At 43.1% G+C, this 23,498-nt stretch overlaps 1 protein-coding gene across 1 annotated transcript in view; it reads right to left on the reverse strand.

Moving 5' to 3' along the window:
• Nucleotides 1-718: 718 nt before the first annotated feature.
• Nucleotides 719-23,498, reverse strand: part of LOC141147710 (uncharacterized) — a 92,566-nt gene continuing 69,786 nt past the window's right edge. Inside the window, exon 7 of the mRNA XM_073634904.1 lies at nucleotides 719-1,374. Coding sequence (XP_073491005.1) covers nucleotides 1,266-1,374 — 109 coding nt within the window. The 3' untranslated portion in view covers nucleotides 719-1,265. The remainder of the gene's footprint in view (nucleotides 1,375-23,498) is intronic.

Below are 23,498 nucleotides of genomic sequence, written 5' to 3' on the forward strand. Positions count from 1 at the left end.
GCTTAAACCAGCAGCTCCACCGTGAGTTATTGCTACATACAGTTTTACTAACACATGTTAAAGTTGAAAAACTGGGTTCAGGTATTAATGTTCAGTTCACACTACTGCAATGTGACTTTGATGCAATTTACAGTGTGATTATGTGGTGCGACTTTGCATATTCTGTGGGACCAAGTCTCACTGTAAATCACACCAAAGTAGTGCAGGCACCTTTTCCAAAATCTTTCCGTTCTGAGTCGCATTGTCTCTTAGAATGGGCACCATTGAAAACGATGAGATTTCCCTTATTCTGTGATATTGTGTGACTCAAGTTTCATCAAAAGTCGCCCTAGTGTGAACCGGACCTAAGATTTGTTTTACCCTCCATTATGAAGGGATAATATATAACAATGTAAATAATGTTATTCCTATATGAATTTTAGAAGCCATGTTAATGTGTACCGTCATTAATTATTACAATCCCCTCTTTTGCTTCATAAGATCCTCTTGCTTACATTTTGATACACGTGCTTTTGTATTTGCGTACAATGCTGGCAAAAGCAGTTCATCAGTGGAACCTCTATGGCTCGTAAGATTGAGTCTTTTTTGCTAATCAGAAATTTTTTTACACTTAGTCCAAATAGTGGGAGGTGCTGCCTCTGAAGACCCTCTGGGTTCTTAAATAGCAGAAATTCAAAACAAACAAAAAAACTACCTGATGTATACTTATGTTGTACGATTGGTCTTTATGTGGAAATTTTTATTAGAGAAGCAGAAGGGGTGCACAGCAAGTATGTCTTTAGATGCTGTTGGTCAATCTGTCTGTCTAGGTTGTTATCTCCCTAAAATGAAGGCAGTTATCTGTTCCATTATTTTGTATTTTTGCACTAATTCCACATTGCCCTATAAGGTTATACACCTGGGTCATCCTTATGGCTTACTTTCATTTTCTACATTATGAGTTTTAGACAGTTATAAATAAAAGTGAAGTTTTAGGTCATAGTGGGTTTGGTGTGTGGGTACAGCGCCCCCCTGCTGTTGTTTCTCTATTCTTAAATAGCTGGATTTACAGAATGTGCTCATCACTGTGAACTATCACCATTTGGGCTCACAGATGGCAATTTGACTAAAGACCAGATTTTACTGTAAAAATAATTAAGTAAACAAACAATTAGGTAAATTTTAAATGAATCATCTATGTGCTTATTGCACTAGTTGTACAAGTAAAGCCAGTGTAATTCTGTTAATGTATTTCTTCTAATCAATTGCAGAACAATGCATAATTCCTACAAACGTTTGTATTTGTGTATAAGGTGTTTGCAGTTGGGGCAGTAGTGGTTCACATCTTTGCAGCTGTTTACACAGCAAGGTATAAGGCAGCAACCTAGTAAACATCTGTAAAAAGAAAAAAAAAGGAAAATACAAAACAAGGGAATTAGTTTTATACAAACTTTATATATAAAGTACTCATGCTAGCTTAACAGCTCCAGTCTTTCAAACTGCTCCAAAACTTTCCATTCAAATAGCTAACAGGCACACCAAACACAAATGAAATAGGATACTGAATTCAGTAAAATTGTAAAGAGCTGAATTAGGTCAGTTAAAGTGCATAATAGGTAAACGCTAACAATAATCTTTTCTTATATGCTTCTTTTGCCCTGTTAAATATATAATTGAAAGCATTGTTATAGCTGTTTGAAAAGAGCCAAAAAAAAAAAGAAATAGTTGATCTTTTCAGACATTCATAGCTGACCTGTGTGTTGTACACACTTCCTGTGTTATCTCAGGGAGAGTAATTGGTTTTTCCAATTATTATGGAGTACAAGATAACTTGTTTTTATGTTGTGGCGAACAGGATAAGAGGGGATGGGTTAAGTAGTTTAACAAAAGTCAACTAGGTAGGGCTGACACCACTCGGTGCACTAAAATGCTGTGTGCTCTCAGCCTGCAACAGGAATTACACCCCTTTTACACTGGAGTGCCTGTGCTGTTAGCACTAAAGTGCTGCTCATTTTTGCGGCGCTTTTTAGCCGATAGCGGGGCAGGCTTTACCTTAGAAACAAGGTAAAAAGTCCAGTTTTGCTGCACTTTCAAATAGTTTTTTGGGCACTTTGGAAGCGCTGCCCATTCATTGCAATGGGCAGGGGCATGTTGGGAGCTCTATTTGCGGCGCTCCCAACCCGCCCCAAATATGCTACTTGCAGGACTTTTTGTAACGTCCCGCAAGCACACCACCCCAGTGTGAAAAGACACACTGCAATGAATGGGAGGCGGTTTTCAGGCACTTTTCAGAGGCTATTTCTAGCGCTAAAGCGCCTCAGTGTGAAAGGGGTCTAAGAAGTTCAGTTCACGCTGATTAACCGGTTCCCAACCAGCGCAGAATGGCACGGCTGGGCAAATGGGCGTACCTGTACGTCCATTTGAATTCCCCGCCGTGTCATTGCGTGCGCGCACCGGCCGGGGAATACCCGCGATCGCCTCACGGAGAGGACGAACGGGGAGATGCTGATGTAAACAGCATCTCCCCGTTCTGCCTAGTAACAAGTGTCACTGATCACAGCTCCCTGTCATCGGGAGCTGTGATCAGAGTAATGACACACACAGCCCATCCCCCTACAGTTAGTAATCACTCCCCTAGGACACACTTAACCCCTCCCCGCCCCCTAGTGGTTAACGCCTTCACTGCCAGTGTCATTTACACAGTAATCAGTGCATTTTTAATCGCACTGATCGCTGTATAAATGACAATGGTCCCAAAAATGTGTCAAAAATGTCCGACATGTCCGCCATAACGTCGCAGTCACAATAAAAATTGCTGATCGCCGCCATTACTAGTAAAAAAAAAATTATTAAAAAAATGCCATAAAACTATCCCCTATTTATTAAACACTATAACTTTTGCGCAAACCAATCAATAAACGCTTATTGCGATTTTTTTTTTTTTTTTACCAAAAATATGTAGAAGAATACGATCGGCCTAAACTGAGGAAAAAAATGTTTTTTTATATATTTTTGGGGGATATTTATTATAGCAAAATGTAAAAAATAATGCGTTTTTTTCAAAATTGTCGCTCTTATTTTGTTTATAGCGCAAAAAATTTAAATCGCAGAGGCAATCAAATACCACCAAAAGAAAGCTCTATTTGTGGGAAAAAAAGGACATCAATTTTGTTTGGGAGCCACGTCGCATGACTGCGCAATTGTCAGTTAAAGCGACGCAGTGCCGAATCGCAAAAAACGCTCTGGTCAGGAAGGGGGTAAAATCTTCCGGGGCTGAAGCGGTTAACTAGAGTTTTCTGTACTTGCAGAGTGCCCTTTAACCATTTCGCTGCCAGAGCCATTTTAATTTTTTTTGCACAAATCTTTCAAATAAATTTTAGGTCTGGAGATTAAATAAAACCCCCAAACATACAGTATATTTTCTGAAAGCAGAGACCCTGGAGAATAAAACTGTGGTAGTTCCATTTTTCACATTGATATTTGCACAATGGTTTATCAAGCACACTTCCATCGCCAAACACCTATCGCCATCTCAGCAAGCTGATGAGAGGGCCTCTGGCCCACTTTGTACTGTCAGCAGTAGTCAAGTTACTGAGAGCAGGATCTTTGCAGTACTCTTTCAGCACCCCCTAATTCTGCATCCCATTACTTTCATTGTCTTAGCCACGCCATTACTTCCTATGAGGAACAAAAAAACAGACCACTGCACCAGGTGAGTGTAATAATCCACCAGGCTGGAATGACTGGGTGCTAGCCCCGGCTTGCATTTCGTGAGCGTGTAAACAAAGAAGAAAGAGATGGCTGCACACCTTCGTCCATCCAACAAATTTATTGGATATACAGGAACTGCCCTCAGGTTTTGAAGAAGCACAATGTCTGTGTGAAACGCGTCACCTCCTCGGTCTGTGTCGTGGTCCTGAAGGCAGTTCCTATATATTCAATAAATTTGTTGGATGGAGGAAGGTGTGCAGCCATCTCTTTCTTCTTCGATTACTTCCTATGAACTGTGGCTGTAGTGCATAATCACCACCTCTGTTCCGTTTTGCAACTGCATGCACATCTAAGGACTATTCTAAGTGCACCAATGCTCATCTAAAGGGCCCTGGCTTTAGCTTGCCAAAGTCTAACCTTAGAGACTGCTCTTATCAGTTTTACAATTCTCCCTAATTCTTCTACACCGTTCGTTGTTTAAGTCTGACTGTGTTTGCCCAGTCGGTTTAGGCCTAGCATAGTAATTATTAGTGCATACTGGCAGTATAGCCCTGGTATTGTTAATTTAAAGTCAACTGCAGCCTGTTATTGCATCGTGGGATGGCCTTGCTACTGTTTATGATGACCTGGATGTCCTTTCATGCCTAGCTCTCACTGTTAGCTATTTTGTGTGCTGGACTTGGTTATCACTGTTATTACTTAGCTTGTACTCTTAACAACTATTTGGTGCCTGGTTTTCAAGATAACCCCAGCATTGGATAACAGGAAGGACAGAGGACCTATCTGAGCCAGCAGCAAATTTTGGGCTGGCCCTACACTGGTTAGGTTACTTAGGTAATGGACCTAAACTATTCTTTTTTTTTTAATCACTAGTTTGACTGACACTTCTTTCCAAATAACATTTACTTTTTAAAAATTGTCAGGTTTTTCCCAACACATCGCTGCTGCTTAGGTGGTGACCTAGTTGCAATATGCCTACTGGCTTTCACACTTCCGCCTGCCATTTCTACCAAGAAGGCATGGCTGCCTGCCTATTCAGAAACGCAGCCACAGGACATCAGTCAGCCACTGGTTTATACCAGCTACTTTTCTGGACATGTAAATACCTTCTAATTCTGCATCAGTTTTATGAGTACCCCACGTAGATCCCCTCACCTAGCAATGGCGGAGACAAGGTGCAGAGGAGCTGAGAAAAAAAAAAGAGCTCAATGGCACTCATGCAACATACATCACAGGAAAACCAGCAAAATGCTCAGGGTGATAGCTGTTCACTTGCACCAAAACAAGGTCCAATATTAACAACTCCCTTACTTTAAGTCTAGCTCCCTCTCAGGTGCACAACAAATGGCCTATCTGACTAAAGCAGATTTCACTGCCACTGCACTATTGTGCAAAATTTTAGGCAGTTGTAAAAAAAAAAAAAAAATGCCATAAATTAGGAATGGAATTGTTAATAGTTTGTTTATCAATTAACAAAATGAAAAGTAAAGGGACAAAGGAGAAATCCAAATCAAATCAATATTTGGTGTGGCCACCCTTTGCTTTCAAATCACTTCTTCTAGGTACACTTGCAGATCACATGCCATCCTGATGGTATGGCATGATGGATGAGTATCTGCCTGTATTTCTCAGCATTGAGGACACCATTGATCCTGACCTTGTGTCTTGTTGCTGTGCTCAGTTTTGCCATAGTGTAAAACCTATGACATGGAACTTTCTTTTACAACCTCACCTTAGTAGCTGAGTCTAGCTGTTCCTCACCCAGTTTATTGATTTGATTTAGATTTTTCTTCTGTTCGATTACTTTGCATTTTGTACATTGATAAAAATAAACAATTAAAATATATACAGTATTTTTGAAAGCATTCTTACTTTACAGAATTTCTTCACACCTGCCTAAAATCTTTGCTCAGTACTGTATGTCAGATTTCTTTGGAAAACTCTTTGCCCTTCTAGAACCTTTGGTCTCAAAAGCATTCCTCTACCTCTACACTACCTGAATCTATTCAGGAGTATGACCCTGAACCTCCTAACCTCTTTGAGGATTATATTGAGGAAGAGGAGGTGGACACAGAAGAGAATCCTGCTGAGGAATTTTCACCCCCTGCAGGTTATGCACATTGGACACATGTTAGACACAAGCTAAAGCCCAGTACACACGGGTCAAATGCGACATTCAGCCCATGTGTATGGCAGCCGGTTCGAATGTTTGGCCAGCTTCTGTCAAACCAACATGCCTGAAAACCAGCAGCTGATCAGCACTCTCAGCCAATGGCCGAGATCTCTGATCAGAGTGTTCTGGTGAGGGTGCTTCCCCCTGTCAGAACACAACAGGTCAATGGGGGAGATTGGATCCTTAGTACAGCGGTTCTGACCTCTGGGTTGAATGGAAAAAAACTAGGTGTCTACCAGGCTTAAGGCTTCACCTCATATGCTTTTTACTTTAAGTTCACTTATTAATACATAATAGTTTCCTCCTAGAAGCACTTGAATCTCCTCAGCCTAACCAAGCTCCCTATGGGCAGTAAAGAGCAGGCAAAACCTAGAAAGACTTTTTCTCTGTATGTATGTATATATATATATATATATATATATATTTCCTATTGAGGATGTTCCCTCCTGGATCCTGTTGATTGTACTGTACATGTTTTGAAACCCAATTGAAGGCAACCTTTCCTTTCGCTTGGTCCTGCCTTAAATCCAGCCCATGCTTCTATATCCATTTGCCAGACTATTGCTAACTGGACTCTACAAATCAATACAGAACATGATCCTGTGTTTGAAGACCCTGTTTTGCTGAAACAAATGTAACTTATGCCCTCGATGCTGCTATTTTGTGTTGATCTCATAGAGAATTTTGCTCTTCCAAGTCTTTGAGATGGCACTGCTTTCTGAACACATTGTGGTAAATAGCTTGGCCTGCTAAACCTGCTTGCAAAAGGCATTTTATGTGTGCCTTTTGATAAACCCAAAATCTTCCAAGCCTACACAGAAGCCAGCTTCGCAATGAAGTGGCACCCTCACTCACTTGAGTGTAGGGATATCTAGGGTCTACAAAATAGAAAAAATAGAATTCCTATACCTGTCCATCCTCAATTCCTACTCTCTAATCTGCCAGCTTCACCTCAAAGACGGGCAGATTTTTTGGGCGGCCCCTAAGTCAACTTTAGGCCCAAGGAGTGTTTTACCAATTCTGATAGAGGAAAGGTTGATAGAGTTTTACTCAAACCTATTCACAATTCCAAAACCAAATGGAGGCAAACGTCTGTGTGTCCCCAAATACCTCATGGAGTCCACAAGATTGCATCTTTCAGATCAGGGGAAATTCTGACATTAGTGGACATTCAAGATGCTTATCTTGACATTCCGATCTTTCCTGCCCACCAATGCTTTCTATACTTTGCTGTGGGAGACAAACACTTTAAATTATATTTTTTCTTTATAAATAATTAGTGGATTTAGGAGTCACAACCAGGCTTTTTAACTTTCAGTGTAGTTTAAGGCCCCTTTCACACAGGCCGTCCAATCAGGTCCGCCTGTCAGTTTTTCAGGCGGACTGATTGCACGCGTCATTCACTCCTATGGTGCGGCGGATATTGGTGGTGACATGTTCGCTGACACCCGCTGCTATCCAATCTGTTCCTGTCCACCAAATCCAGACGGATGGTTGTCCTATTTTCCATCTGTCTGGCGGATGAGATCACATGGGATTGGATGAAAACGGACAGGCGGTCCGTTTTCATCCCATCTCCCCATAGAGGAGAGCAGGCCTCTGACAGGTTCGTCTCAGCACAGTGAGCGGAGACAGACCTGTCATCCAACTGCTCAGCGAGGATCAGCGGATCGATCCCTGCCGAGCAAGCAGAGTCTGTCAAACGGATCTGCCCCGTGTGAAAGGGGCCTAAGTACTCGCGAGAATTCATGATTCACATGCAAGAAATGCAAACTATATAAACAAAGCAACAATATTTCTAAAACTGGATTATACCAAGGAATACAAAGAATGTATTAAGTTCTAAACAACAAGCTTTAAACATGCTTGAAATAAACATAAATCTATAGTCCGACAACCAGATCAATGTCAAAAAAACAAAAACATGGGCAGACTCGATGGACTACTCAGTCTTTTTCTGTTGTCAATTTTCTATGTTTCTAACATGAACTTGGCCAAAACATTAATACAGTTAATAAAATTGAAATAATCAAATACAAATAAAATCGATTACAACTACTATCACCTGGTATAATAACCATGCTCCCTTTAGTGAATAAATATATAGGCTGAAAGCCATGCAATTCTCCTATGTGAGAGACACTTTACATTTACTGTCATTATTACATGATTTGTCAGATTTGTTTATTGAATTTTAACAATTTGCTTACATAAGTACATATGGTGGCAGCAAAAAAAAAAGATCACATATCTGGTAATAATATTGAGTTGTAGTTCCAACATAAACTAAAAGTAGTTTAACAAAAACAATTTTAGCATGGATCTAAACTACTGAAAAGATTATGTCATACATTGTATAAGAAGGGATAAAACCAACTTAGACCAGGTTAATATAAGATGGCCTCAGATAAAAAAAAAAAAGGTCTTAATTATTATCAAGAGTATAGTTTTTAAATAAATCATAATAAAAAAATTATGGAATCTAAAATCGTATACTACATATTGGAACTACCGGTATGTACAATTGGTATAATGATAACTATATAAAGAGTAAATTGAAAGAGGAGAGAGAGAATAGGGGGAAAAAGTAGAAGAGAGAAAGAAGATAAGATTACTTTTTCTTTTAGGTAGGAGAAAAAATAGATAGGAAAGAAAGAAATGAGAGGTAGCAGGGGTACCCGGGGTAGTACATGGTAATAAACACATACCATGAATGCAGAGAATGGAAGTATAAATCGAGATTACCAAGGTCCTAGTAGGGAAGCATCAAAATTGGAAGGCAAAAAGTGGGTCACCAAGGGATTCCATATATTCTCAAAGTTGGATATTTTATCTTGAATTATAGCCTCTGTTTTGGCATGGATCATTGCTTGATTGACTCTATTTTTAGTTTCAGCAATTATTATGGTGGGGATTTCCAAGCTTTGGCAATTGTTTGTTTCAGGGCTGTCGTGATCTGTAATAGGAGTTTAAATTGGCGGTAGGAGAGAGTGGTCGGTTTTAAGTTTAAAAGTTCAAACAGTGCAGAAATCATAAGAAATACATCTTTCCAGAAATTTTTTTGCTACCGGCCAATCCCACCAAGTATGGAGATGTGATCCTAGATCACCATAGCCACGAAAACAAGATGAGGAATAATTTAGATCATATTTTGCAATTCTGACAGGGACCAAATACCACCGCGAGTACTTTGTATGTTGTCTCTAAGGCAGCTATATTTTGTGAGGATGACTTAGTTGTGATCCAAATCTTATCCCCAACGGCTGCTTCCAACTAAAACCTAAGATCCATCTCCCACTTAGCCACATATGATGGTGGGTCTGAGTTGGGTTTAGTAATAAGATGAGTGTAAAGAGTTGAAATAAGTCACTTTGTGTGTGGGTCATGTTTACATATATTTTCAAAGCGTGTTAATTTATTTAAATTAATTCTTCCTTTTATATAGGGCATAAAGATTTTTTTAATCTGAAGATATCGAAAGAGCTCTGAATTAGGAAGTTTGTGACTTTCACATAAGTCAGGGAAAGTTTTGAATGAAGTAGAGGATGCTAGTTTACAGAGTTGAATTAGATTAGTGGTGGAGGTCCATGCTTTCAAAGATTTAGGTGAAGACCATGCAGGATAGAAAAGTGGATTTTTAAGAAACGATAAAATAGGTATATAGGGGGATTGTAGTTCATTTACTAATTTAAAATTATTACATGACTTAACCCAGACATCTTACTCACTCTAGACAATGAGGCGCTGTATTCTTCAATTCCACACATGAAGGACTTACAAGTAATTAAAAAAAAAAAACACTTAAAAGCAGGGCAGTGGGAAAACAAGGTCATGGTCAATTTATTATGAGACTTTTGTCTTTTTACTAATACATAATAAGTTTCAATTCGATGACAAGCTTTATCGCCAGGCTAAGGCCACAGCCATGGGTACCAAGTGTGCCCTGGCTTAGCCAATATTTATCTAGGAGATTGGGAATTTTGGCTTTTCGGTGGGGGAGCGTCATCAGTGTACCTGTCCAGGATTCCTTCCTATTATACATCGACAATATCCTCACTTTTTGGACAGTTTCAGAGGAGGAGGCAATGGATTTTGTGGAAGGGCTAAAACCTAACCCCTAATAATAATCTGAAATTCACTAGTAAATGCCATGCTATAAAGGTTAGTAACAAAAGAGCAGCGCTAAGTGTGTATATATATATATATATATATATATCACTCCATAATATGCTCAAATGTCTAAATAAGCAAAATCATACACAATCATTCAACAATAAAATAATTTCAAATAAATAGTCTTTAATCCAGTGTGGGGTGAGTAAATTACAAATAAAATAGTCCTTAGTGAAGTGCAAAGTGAGTAGCTGAACAATTTGACTTCTAAATTATAAGAAGTCAAAGTGCAGCTGTATCACAAGAAACATGCTATTCAGCAGGTAGATGGCATCTTTTTACATTGGCTTACATTGGCACATGTTTCATCACATGCCCCAGGTGACATCAGTTGTGACGAAATGCGTAGGGCGGAGCCGACATTTGTGACGTGATCATGCACCTTGCAACCCGGTAGTGGCCCGCATGAACCCCGGGACCGAATGTTGAATGTATATGCGCTCATGTTTTTATTTTTGTGAGTATATCCCTTTATTTTAATAAACCATTGAAGTTTTATGGATTTACACTGTGTTTTTTGGCTCTTTATTAATATGGTGGAGTCCGTATTTCTGGAATGATGCATAGACACTAATGCTTATGTGGACCCTGCTGGGATAAAAATGTGGTACCTGCTATATAGGATGCCAGGGATGGGTCCTGGATGGATGTATGTGCTCTTTTGTTTGAGTTGTGATACCTGTCACAGAACGTCCCACACTCTGCTTGAGTGCTTCCGTCAGTATACCGCTTCCTAAGTTCTGGAACACGAGTCCAATGGATCTGGCTATAGGAACCCCCAAGAACTAGACAACACCAGTCTTGGAGTACATCAGAACTGTTTATTATGAATCAAAGTTACAAGACTTTATATGCCGTTGGAACCTCCTCTAACAATACAACTGTAACCTAATTAACATAATTAACATGAGCTAATTAACTAAAAAATTTACCCAGACCAGGTGACAGACTTGTGGGCACCGAGCTTCACACAGTAGTATAAACACAATAGCTGCAGTTCCAATAGGAGTCGTCCCGTCTCCTACATTGTATAGGAGGACAATGTGATCAGCTCCTTCAATTAACATAAACACAGGTAGTTGGAATTGATGACACCAGCATCTCCTCACAGGATGTGTCCCAACAGTATGAATCAGTCTTATCAGCAGGGGGCTGCTGGAGGAATCCCCCCTCTCTCTTCAGGGACACAAATCTACAGTAAGGAGTCCCCAACAGTATCAAACAACATACAATATATACATATATACAAGACGGAGTCTGATTAGTACAGTTCAGACTGGATTTCTAATTCACTTCACAAAGAGTATTGTTTCATTGAAAATCCAGGGCCCATAATAAAAAGGCAACAGGCTTGCATTCAGTCCTCTCTAACAGCCTCTGTCCCGGCTAGGTTTGTCACATTTCTCCCCTTTCAGCAGGAGACTTACACAGAAGGAGACCCCAGACGGGTTGACTCCGAAGTTAGTCCATAGTTCCAGTCCTCTACTGCCTGTACCCACACAGTACCCCAAACAAATTGTTCCAGAGTATTACTCACCCAGCCATCCTCTGCCTCTCTCAGAGAACATATCCGCCGCTGGGGAGAGGCCCGGACTGGCCCTTCTCCCTGGAGTCCTTTCTGCCGCTGGAGAAAAGACAGGGGGACTGGGCTCACTCCATCCTGCTGTTGGGGATCTGGGCCGACTGCCCAGCATCCCTGGGGTATACAGGTGGGGATTGAAGCCCCATCCACCGACACCAGATCAAGCTGCAGTTGTGAGGTGATGACTGCATTCTCTCCTTGGATCCTGATCTGCAGCTCGCGATAGACTGCCACCTCCTCACCTTGGGCCTCCACAATTGCTGCAGATGTGGGGCAGAGGTCTTGGACCCTCTGTCCGGTTGCCAGCACTTCTGCTGGGGGTTTGCCAGGTGGTTCCTCCTCTACAGAAACGTCTATTAAATCCCCAGTCTCTGGAATTGGTAAAAGTGTGGGACAGAGGTCTTGGACCCTCTGTTCAGTTACCAGATCTTCAGCTGGAGAAGTTTGTTTTAACTCCATAGATGCTGCTGGCAGAAAATCACATGTCCCTGTCAGTGTTGTGGGAGAAAGGCCGACTGCCTCTTCTCTCAAGAAGGCCGAAGCCACTGTTGGTGCTGGGCAGAACACAGTGAACTTTGGCCCTGATAGCAGCTCTTCTGCTGGAGGCTCATCAGGTTGTTCTTCCTCAGCAGAAAAGTCTATCAAATCTCATGTCTCTGCAATTGATGTCTGGGGATAGAGGTTCACCATCTCCATTCCATGGAACCCAGAAGATGCTATCATTTCTGGGCAGAGATTAGCAGAGCTCTGCCCTGTTGTCAGCACTTCAGGTTTGGGGACGGCAATCTCCGGATTTTCCACTGCCGATTCTCTGGCATACTGCTGAACTTGTTCTAGCAGTTTCCTGTAAGCCCTTTCCAGATGGTGTTCCTTCCTTAGCAAATGGTCCAGATCAGGTTTGAGCTCTGAGACCCCTGCAAGACCGAGCATATCCTCTCTATATTCTCGAAGGTCCTCAAGGTCAGGTTCCCCTTCATCACCAAACATAAAATGATCTGTAAGGCTCTCCCACAGCAATCCAGGGCCTCCAAAGTCATATCCCTCCGGAGAGCATTCTGTTGTCTCCCCTAAATATCCCTCCTCTGCGTGCCATTGCAGAGCCCGATAACGATTGTCCAGCTCTATCTCCTGCTGGACCAGCCTGTCCAACTCAGTCACCCATTGCTCCTGGGGCCGCTCTCCCAGGAATGCCATTCGCAATGCCCGTTGGTCACTGGCCCGTTGCTCTTGGGTTGGAAAGCACTTGCCCTGTTTTATACCAGCGAGCTGAAGGGCTCCAATCCAGAGCTTCACCCGAATCAGCTGCCTGAGCTCCAGGTATTCATCCTCAGACACCGTTCTGGTGTATGTTGAAAGGATGATCCGCAGCAGCCCCGAGAACTCTGATGCCAGGTCCATATCTCCGCTGGGGTGACTGACGTCTGCTATGCTGATCTTGGATCCAGTTGGAGGTTTGGATGTCCCAGACTGCAGGAAGCTTTCCCGCTGCTTGCCACCAATTTCACGGAACGTCCCACACTCCGCTTGAGTGCTTCTGTCAGTATACCGCTTCCTAAGTTCTGGAACCCAAGTCCAATGGATCTGGCTATAGGAACCCCCAAGAACTAGACAACACCAGTCTTGGAGTACATCAGAACTGTTTATTATGGATCAAAGTTACAAGACTTTATATGCCGTTGGAACCTCCTCTAACAATACAACTGTAACCTAATTAACATAATTAACATGAGCTAATTAACTAAAAAATTTACCCAGACCAGATGACAGACTTGTGGGCACCGAGCTTCACACAGTAGTATAAACACAATAGCTGCAGCTCCAATAGGAGTCGTCCCGTCTCCTACATTGTATAGAGGACAATGTGATCAGCTCCTTCAATTAACATAAACACAGGTAGTTGGAATTGATGACACCAACATCTCCTCACAGGATGTGTCCCAACAGTATGAATCAGTCTCATCAGCTGCTGGAGGAATCCCCCCTCTCTCTTCAGGGACACAAATCTACAGTAAGGAGTCCCCAACAGAATCAAACATACAATATATACATATATACACGACTGAGTCCGATTAGTACAGTTCAGCCTGGATTTCTAATTCACGTCACAAAGAGTATTGTTCCATTGAAAATCCAGGGCCCATAATCAAAAGGCAACAGGCTTGCATTCAGTCCTCTCCAACAGCCTCTGTCCCGGCTAGGTTTGTCACAATACCTTTTAGGGGGATGGCAAATACTCAGGGTATCTCACCTATGCAGGGTGAGTGGTTTCAGGTTGGTCCCATAAAAGGGAAAAACTGACTTGCAGTTTCCCTAAGATTGTTAAGTCCTTTTATGAGACCAGGAATTCGGAGGTTCAGAGAGATTTTGAGTGGGAAAGAGCCTCCAACCCTGACTATGGGTATCATGGTCTCCTTGGGGGTTAACCCACTTGCAGAAGAGGTCTGAAAAGGGCAAGGAAGCAGTAAGTAGGTGTCAGTGAGGTGATGTGGAACAGGAGATGTTTGCAGGACAAGCTGAGTTCTGTTTGTGACTGAGATATGGCCGAGTTGTGATGACCATTTCTTTGGACCCCCTGACACAGGTGGGGACTTTAAAACCCTGGTAAGGGACAAGCTTTACTGGTGGGGAGCCAAAGCTTTTACTTTGTTCCAGAGTGCATAGACTGATTTTGTTTTGTCTGCTGAAGAAAGCAGACTACATGAGTTAGCTGCAGAGCACTTTACATATCCAGAGTTGTGATCCACTCATCTGGATACAGTATTATTACAGGAAGATCTTGAGAAAATAGAGGGTTGGGCAGCTACATGGCATATGAGGTTCAGTATGGAGAAATGTAAATTTATGCACTTGGGTGCCATAAATACATGTACAAATAACAGATTAGGAGGGGCTTCCCTGGGATAATCAGTGATGGAAAAGGATCTTGGAGTTTTGAAGATTACAAAATTAGTAATAGCATCCAATTCCAAGCCACTAACAAACCTAGCAAAATATTCTCATGCATTAAAAAGAGCATACATTTGAGAGATAAAACAATAATAATAGCCCTTTACAAAAACTGGTTCTGCCTCATCTTGAATATGCAGTTCTATTTTGGTCACCATTCCTCAGGAAAGGTGTTGTTAAATTATAAAGAGTTCAGAAAATGGTAACAAAATTATGGACCTGAGCTATGAGGATCGATTACAGTTATTTCTGTGTAATAATAATAATTTTGCTTTTAACAAGAAACCACTCGCTAAAGTGGTGAATTTTAAAAAATTTAACCAATAAAGAAAACCATTTTTGTATTTTTAAAAACAGTGTTTATTCTTCTATGGTTCGTTGCTGACAAAGTCCCATGAGAGGCATTAAACAGTTTCTACCTGGATATATTACAGTTATTTACTCTGGAGATGAGGCATTTAAGAGGGGGGTATGATTACAAGGTACAAATATACCAAAAGTGACTTCAGTAACTATAATAAACTCCAGGGATCCTGAAAAGGACAGGCAGCCACAATTTGAGATTAGAAGAAAAGAGTCTTATCCTTAGATTCCACAAAGTGTTCCTTACTGTATGAGCAGTAAAAATATGGAACTCCATCTTCCAGGAGGTAGTACTAGCTGCGAATGTCAACAACTTCAAAAAATGTCTTCCTCAGGACGCAGAATATACAGGGCTATGGGGACAGAATACAAACCACACACATAAGTTGAATTAGTAACCGGTGTCTTTTGCCAACCCTTTTAAACCATGTAACCAGTGGCGGCTGGTGCTCAAAATTTTTTGGGGGGGCGCAAACAAACTGAAAAAAAAAAAAACATCAAATGCAGCCACTGTGCCCATCAAACGCAGCCACTGTGCCCATCAAACGCAGCCACTGTGCCATCAAACGCAGCCACTATGCCCATCAAACGCAGCCACTGTGCCCATCAAACGCAGCCACTGTGCCCTTTAAACGCAGCCACTGTGGCCATCAAATGCAGCTACTGTGCCCATCAAATGCAGCCACTGTGCCCATCAAACGCAGCCACTGTGCCCATCAATTGCTGACAGTGTGCCCATCAATTTCTGCCAGTGTGCCCATCAATTGCCGCTACTGTGCCCCATCAGGTGCTGCCAGAGTGCTCATCAATTGCCACTACTGTGCCCAATCAGATGCTGCCAGTGTGCCCATCAATTGCCGCTACTGTGCCCCATCAGATGCTGCCAGTGTGCCCATCAATTGCCGTTACTGTGCCCCATCAGATGCTGCCAGTGTGCCCCATCAGATGCCGCCAGTGTGCCCCATCAGATGCCGCCAGTGTGCCCCATCAGATCCCGCCATTGTGGCCCATCAGATACCGCCAGTGTGCCCCATCAGATGCCGCCCGGCACTTATCTGTCTCAGAGCGGGTCAGCGGCGGTCTCCTGCACGTCTTCCATGTCTTCTTCCATCCTCTCTCAGGCGTCCAATCACAGCGCATGACGTTTCAGCCAATCAGGTGACCGGTAACAGTCCAGGCAACCTGATTGGCTGAGAGGTGGATTCAGTGTTAGCAAAGCGAATTCCTTCACTTTGCTAACACACAGCTGAGTGAACAGCGAATGCACAGCAATGAGCCCGCTGTTCACCTTTTTGGGCGCCTATTAGAGCCTATGGCTCTAATCAGGTGCTTCCAAAAAACACCCCCGGGCATCTGAATAGGCGGTGTAGGCAGGCAACGATTACTTCCAGTGTGAACTCACTTTCCATGGCAAAGTTTGGAAATTTAAAGCTGAGCACTGGGCACAAATATTTTAATTCAAATTTACTTCTCAACATCTACAAAGAATATAAATTCACTTTGTGTGAAATAAATGCCTTTGCAAATATAAATCGCATTACCTTGAAAAGTAGTTGCAAATGTATCACTGTGCTGCACATATCCTGTGCAGAAAGCGTGGGAGGGGCGAAGCAGGGCCACCCACTGTAGACTACTTGCAAAAAACTACAGGAGGGGCAGAGACAAGACCAGTCACCCTGCATAAGGAGAGAGAGAGAGAGCAGCAATTGCTGGTGTTGATTACAGGAAACTCTTGCGCAGAGGTACAGTTTTACCCTGGATTACTGCACAAATCAGGAAGAAATACACAAAGCACACCAAGATTCAAGGAAGCATACTCTTGCCTCTGTTATTTAGGCAATATTGGCTTATACTGGAGCTCAGCTTTGAGACCATTCTGAGTTTAACAGGATAGAAGAAACATTTTAAAGGAATCGGAGTGGCTAAAGTAGACGCATATTCTCCTGGAAACACCCAAGACCTTTTTTTTTTCAATTCTCGCTGGTTTTGTTTTCAAATGTTTTTACCACTACATTTATTGATGTGAGCTAAGCAGGAAGCATCTGTTGACCTGCCCAAGCACAATATTTCAGCAATTATGTTTTGCCTATTTTTTACTTACCAGGTTTTTCATTTGTAAAAGGCATGGAAAAACACAGATAATCTGTTGGGGAGTACATGGAAACTAGGGATGAGCTGAACACTCCCCCCGATTCGGTTCGCATCCAGAACATGCAAACAGGCAAAAAATTTGTTAGAACACGCGAGCACTGTCAAAGTCTATGGGACACGAACATGAATAATCAAAAGTGCTAATTTTAAAGGCTTATATGCAAGTTATTGTCATAAAAAGTGTTTGGGGACCTGGGTTCTGCCCCAGGGGACATGTATCAATGCAAAAAAAAGTTTTAAAAACGGCCATTTTTCAGGAGCAGTGATTTTAATAATGCTTAAAGTGAAACAATAAAAGTGTAATATTGCTTTAAATTTCGTACTGGGGGGTGTTATATAGGTATAGTATGCCTGTAAAGTGGCGCATGTTTCCTGTGTTTAGAACAGTCTGAGAGCAAAATGACATTTCTAAAGGAAAAAAGTCATTTAAAACTACTTGCGACTATAATGAATTGTCGGTCCCGGCAATACACATAAAAATCATTGAAAAAAACGGCATGGAATTCCCCCACAGGGGAACCCCGAACCAAAATTAAAAAAAAAAAAAAAAAATGTATGGGAGTCCCTCCAAATTCCATACCAGGCCCTTCAGGTCTGGTATGGATTTTAAGGGGAACCCCATGACAGAATTAAAAAAAAAAATGGCGTGGGGGTCCCCCCAAAAATCCATACCAGACCCTTATCTGAGCACGCAACCTGGCAGGCCGCAGGAAAAGAGGGGGGATGAGAGAGCGGCCCCTCCTCCTGAACCTACAAGGCCACATGCCCTCAAAATGGGGAGGGTGCTTTGGGGTAGCCCCCCAAAGCACCTTGTCCCCATGTTGATGGGGACAAAGGCCTCATCCCCACAACCCTTGCCCGGTGGTTGTGGGGGTCTGCGGGGGGGCTTATCGGAATCTGGAAGCCCCCATTAGCAAGGTGACCCACAGATCCCGGCCCCCCCGTGTGAATTGGTAATGGGGTACAAATGTACCCCTACCATTTCACAAAAAAAGTGTCAAAAATGTTAAAAAAGACAATAGCCTTTTTTTGACAATTCCTTTATTAATGTCTTCTTCTTTCCCCGCTTCTTCTTTCATCTTCTTCTGGTCTTCCTTCTTTTTTTTATTCTTCCTCCATCTTGTTCTTCCCCCGCTTCTTCCTCTATATTCCTCCGCTTCATCCTCCAGTCTTCTCCTCCGGCATCTTCCTCCAGCTTCTTTTTCCCCGCTTTGTCCTCCAGCTGATCCGCCTCAATGGGAGTCTCCCGCTGTGTGATGCTTCTGTTCTTGTGGCAGTTCTTTTATAACTGAGGGCGGGGCACACCATGATGTTCCCGGGTGACCCCGCCCCCTCTGACGCACGAGGACATCCCTATGGCTTTCCCGTGGCATCAGAGGGGGCGGGGTCACCCGTTTATGTAAAAAGGTGACCCCGCCCCCTCTGACACCACAGGGGAAGCCATAGGGAAGTCCTCGTGCGTCAGAGGGGGGCGGGGTCACCGGGTGGCCCTGCCCTCCGTTATATAAGAGCTGTCACAAGAACAGAAGCGTCACACAGCCGGAGACTCCCATTGAGGTGGATCGTCCGGAGGATGAAGCGGGGAAGAAGAAGCCAGAGGAAGATGCTGGACGAGAAGACCGGAGGAAGAAGCAGAGGAAGATAGAGGAAGAAGTGGGGGAAAAACAAGATGGAATTAGAAGAACACCACCGAAGGAAGACCAGAAGAAGATGAAAGAAGAAGTGGGGAAAGAAGACATTAATAAAGGAATTGTCAAAAACCGTCTATTGTCTTTTTTAACATTTTTGACACTTTTTTGTGAAATGATAGGGGTACATTTGTACCCTATTACCAATTCAAACAAGGGGGGCGGGATCTGGGGGTCCTCTTGTTAAAGGGGGCCTCCAGATTCTGATAAGCCCCCTGCCCGCAGACCCCCACAACCACCAGCCAAGGGTTGTGGGGATGAGGCCCTTCTCCCCATCAACATGGGGACAAGGTGCTTTGGGGGGCTACCCCAAAGCACCCTCCCAATGTTGAGGGCATGTGGCCTGGTACAGTTCAGGAGGAGGGTTGCTCTCTCTTCCCCCCTCATTTTCTGCGGCCTGCCAGGTTGCATGCTCAGATAAGGGTCTGGTATGGATTTTTGGGGGGACTCCCACGCCATTTTTTAAAAAAATTTTGGCGTGGGGTTCCCTTTAAAATCCATACCAGACCTGAAGGGTCTGGTATGGATTTTGAGAGAGACCCCCACGCCTTTTTTTTAAACTTTGTCACGGGGTTCCCCTTAATATCCATACCAGACCTGAAAGGCCTGGTATGGAATTCGGGGGGACCCCCACGCATTTTTTTAATTTTAATTTTGGTTTGGAGTTTCCCTGGAGTTTCCGGGACCGACAATTCATTATAGCTGCAAGTAGTTTTAAATGACTTTTTTTCCTTTAGAAATGTAATTTTGCTCTCAGACTGTTCTAAACACAGGAAACATGCGCCACTTTACAGGCACCCCCAGGTACAAAATTTAAAGGAATATTATACTTTTATGCCCCGTACACACGGTCGGATTTTCCGATGGAAAATGTGCGATCGGAGCGTGTTGTCGGACATTCCGACCGTGTGTGGGCTTCATCGGACATTTTTCATCTGATTTTCCGACACACAAAGTTTGAGAGCAGGCTATAAAATTTTCCGACAACAAAATCCGATCGCGTCAATTCCGACCGTGTGTGGCCAGTTCCGACGCACAAAGTGCCACGCATGCTCAGAAGAAATTCCGAGACGGAACAGCTTGGTCTGGTAAAATTAGCATTCACAATGGATACAGCACTTTCGTCACGCTGCAAGCGCACTCTCTTCTTTATAATGTGAGAAGAATTAAGTAGTTTTGCTGCTCATATTCACACAGAATTCTCACAAACTTCTTTCTTTATTATTTATTGTGATTCCCTCAATATATTTGGATTTGTCACATCTGACAAAATTTCTTTTTTGTTGTTTTATTTATGTTTTTTTTTTTCAAGGCTGTTTTTTTTTTTTTTTTGGGTTTGTATTTTTTTCAAGGCTGATCTTTGTTTTATTTTATTTTTAGTTTTACTCCATAATATTTTTGTGTGTGTTTTGTGTCTCAAGTTACCACAACACCATTATTATCTTGTATTATTTAATCTCAAGAAGGTTGCTTGGTGTCCCGTGTTAATTTCACATTGTATTTTTGAAACGTACCTGAATCCTCACAAACAGTCCTTTTTTAAGGAAAACACACATAGCCGAGTATAATTGAAACAAAAAATCCTTTATTAAGGGCTCAAAACCAAACAAAGAGGGAGGCAACGCTGGAGAAACATCAGAAATTGGCGAAGCCTTGGACCCCCAGGGCACACATCAAATCTTTTCCTGCAAAATTGGTGGCCTGAGGAGTCCATATCTAAGGGAGTGCAGTCTGGTCCAGAAGTCCCAGAGATCCAGAAAGCAGCAGATGACATCTGTGTCCCCAGGCTGTGGTACTACAAGAGGCTGCATCTTTTGCCAGACCAGACTGGACCCAGGGTCATCACTCTCTGGTCTTTCCACGCTTCCTACCACGCTGTGGCTCTGGCGTTGGAGATGTGGCAGGAGGAGGAGTAGGACCTGGAGGAGGAGGAGGAGTAGTCGGACCTGGAGGCGGAGGCGGAGGAGTAGTAGGACCTGGAGGAGGAGGACTATGTGTGAGGTTACAAATGTGGGTAGCACATTTATTTGGCCCCTCAACCCCTTATTGAGAGCTTCCAAAATTAAGGACTCACACAGGAGTCGTTGGCCCTCCTCCATCTGCAGCATTTTGCAGGCAGTTAGGCCAGCAAAGTCCTCCTCCACACTGTGGGGGCTTCTCAGGGCCTCTGTAGCCTTCTATAAGAGGCCTATGGCAGCCTCCTCCAGGTTACTCATCTTCCTGCCACTTTGTCTTTGAAGGTGTAGGGGAGGGACCTGGATATCAGGCAGCCTGCTTGGTCCGGCCACCTCCTGGCTGAGACTTCCCTGTGTATGAAAAAGGGACATGGTTGTAGTTTTTGCATCATCAATCACAATCATAAATTAGTACTCCAAACTAACATCTAGTTAACATCATTGATGGGACAACCAGAAATATTTAGTAGAATGCTATACCTGGCTCAAGCTGGGCTTCTCCACATGTTGCTGCCTGGAAGGCCCAGGTTGGGCTTCAGAAGCCTCAGCTGGGGGGGAAGGAAGCGTGGAAGGAAGACTAGAGAGTGCTGGCCTGGGTTCAGTCTGACCTGCCAGAAAATGCAGCCTGTCATAGTACCACAGCCTGGGGACATAAATGTCATCTGCAGCTCCTGATCTCTGGGAATCCTCGACCTTCTTGTGCTCCCTTAGATAAGTGCTCCTCAGGCCACCAATTAGGATCTTCAAATAGGTGATGTCTGCGTGGGGATCACCGTCTTCACAAATCCCAACAAATTATCTAGCGCTGCCTTCCTCTTTGTTTGTTTGGTTCTTATATTCAGGGTGATTTATCTCCCATAGACAGTGCAGCTCCCTAAACATATCAATGAAGATTGCCATAAAGTCCTTATCTTTCAAGATATCCATTTTCACTGCAAGACACAACACAAGACAAACCCTAATGTCAGCCTAAAGTCTTCTAAACTTGTGCAAATACAGGCCTCAATCTAGAAGCAGTATAGGCCAAATGGTAAATCTTACTTTCGTTATCACGATCGGCGCCTCCGTTACTCCTTCCTCCGCTCACAGATCGTACGTACTACGCACGCGTGTTAGGCTTTATAGACACTGCGCATGCGTGAAACTCCGCCCATCCCTGACATTCTTTCTAGTCTATTCCCCGCCCCTTCTCGTTCGACGCAGTGGGGAGGAGCACATGGCGGAGTCAGAGCAGGTGTCTGATATTTAGGAGGAGGAGGAGGAAAGCCCGGAGGCAGAAATGTCCCGATCCAGAAGGAGATGATTTAAGGCATCAAACATGTGCTTTGGGGAGATGTTGGAGATGGTCGACATCCTGAAGAAGGCCGACTATGACGGGAAGTATGGACCTTACCCCAACCCCAATGTCCGAAAGGCCAAGATCATGGCGAAAGTGATCAAAAGACTGCACCGGAATTTAGGGGTACGTCGATCGAAAGATCAGCTCTGGAAGCGGTGGTCGGACCTAAAATTCAGAGAGCACGAGCAGTACAGAAGGATCCAGAGAGTGCTGCAAAAAAGTAAGTAGTTGTGCTGTGTTCCTATTCTTTTTGTGTTTATTACGTTCATGCTGCTCCATGTGCTTTTCTTAACTGTTATCCAGTTTAAAATGTCAACTTTCATGTTTATGGGCACATTATTCGCTCGTATCAAACATTTTTCTTTCGGCCTAGAAAACACCATTGTTTTGGCCATATGCATTTGCCCACATTTTTTAGGGCCTACTTGTCTGAAAATAATTTGGTTGTGTAGATGGGTATTTTACTAGAATGAAATGCAAACTAGATTCTGTGTAAGGAGAGGACACTCAGCAGCTGATATTTAGACATCTGGACGCTGGAGCACTAGTGTGGGACACAAGAACACCCTTTTTATTAGGGGGTCCACACAGGTGCTCCAGTGTATAGGGGTGTCTCCATCTGTGAAGCTTGGACAAAACAGGTAAAGTATTGAAGCTTGACAAAGGACACTAAAAATTCTACATCTTGGAACTCTGCCAAAACAGACAATTGTACCCCACTTCCAAGCAATGTTTCATATTTATAGTTCTTCCCTCAAATATCTGTGTGCTAAGTATGCCATTTTTTTTTTACATAGGGGAGAAAAGACTCGGAGGACACCCCTCATCCGAGGAGACCAGAGACCCCCCCCTGGAAGAAGGGGAAATCCAACTAAGACAAGAAGAGCAGGAGGAGGAAGACGTGGGGGAAATTGGCACCACAACAGGTGAGTGTCTGCGACCACAGGCTCAGGTAAGAGATGGATGCCGGCATATTTATAATACATGTTTTTTTTTGGTTTCTATCTTTTTAGGTGATCGTGATGTTGTGGATCCAGATCCTTTCACCTCGGAAAGCGCACAGATCCTGATTGGGGAGATCATGGGGTGCAATAGGGACTTGGAAAACATCAAGAAAAACATCAATGATGTTCTTCAAAAAAATAAGAACATCATTGATGTTTTGGGGAGAGTTTAAAACCCCTCCAAATCCCTTTGTTTTATGGTGTGCTACAATTTTAACATTTTTTGTCAAATTGGAGAAAAGCCAAATTTTGAAGAGGCACACAGTGTGTCAACATGTGCTATCTGCCATCACGGGAGATCAATGGACGCGTTTTGGGGGTGCAACCCCTTCCTCAATAATAAAGTAGCTGAGAGGAAGGGGTTGCTCCCCCAAAACACGTCCCTTGATCCCCCATGATGGCAGCTAGCACATGTTGCCATTCAGCTATTTGTG

The sequence above is a fragment of the Aquarana catesbeiana genome, linkage group LG06, assembly GCF_042186555.1.
Source record: "Aquarana catesbeiana isolate 2022-GZ linkage group LG06, ASM4218655v1, whole genome shotgun sequence".
NCBI lineage: Eukaryota > Metazoa > Chordata > Amphibia > Anura > Ranidae > Aquarana > Aquarana catesbeiana.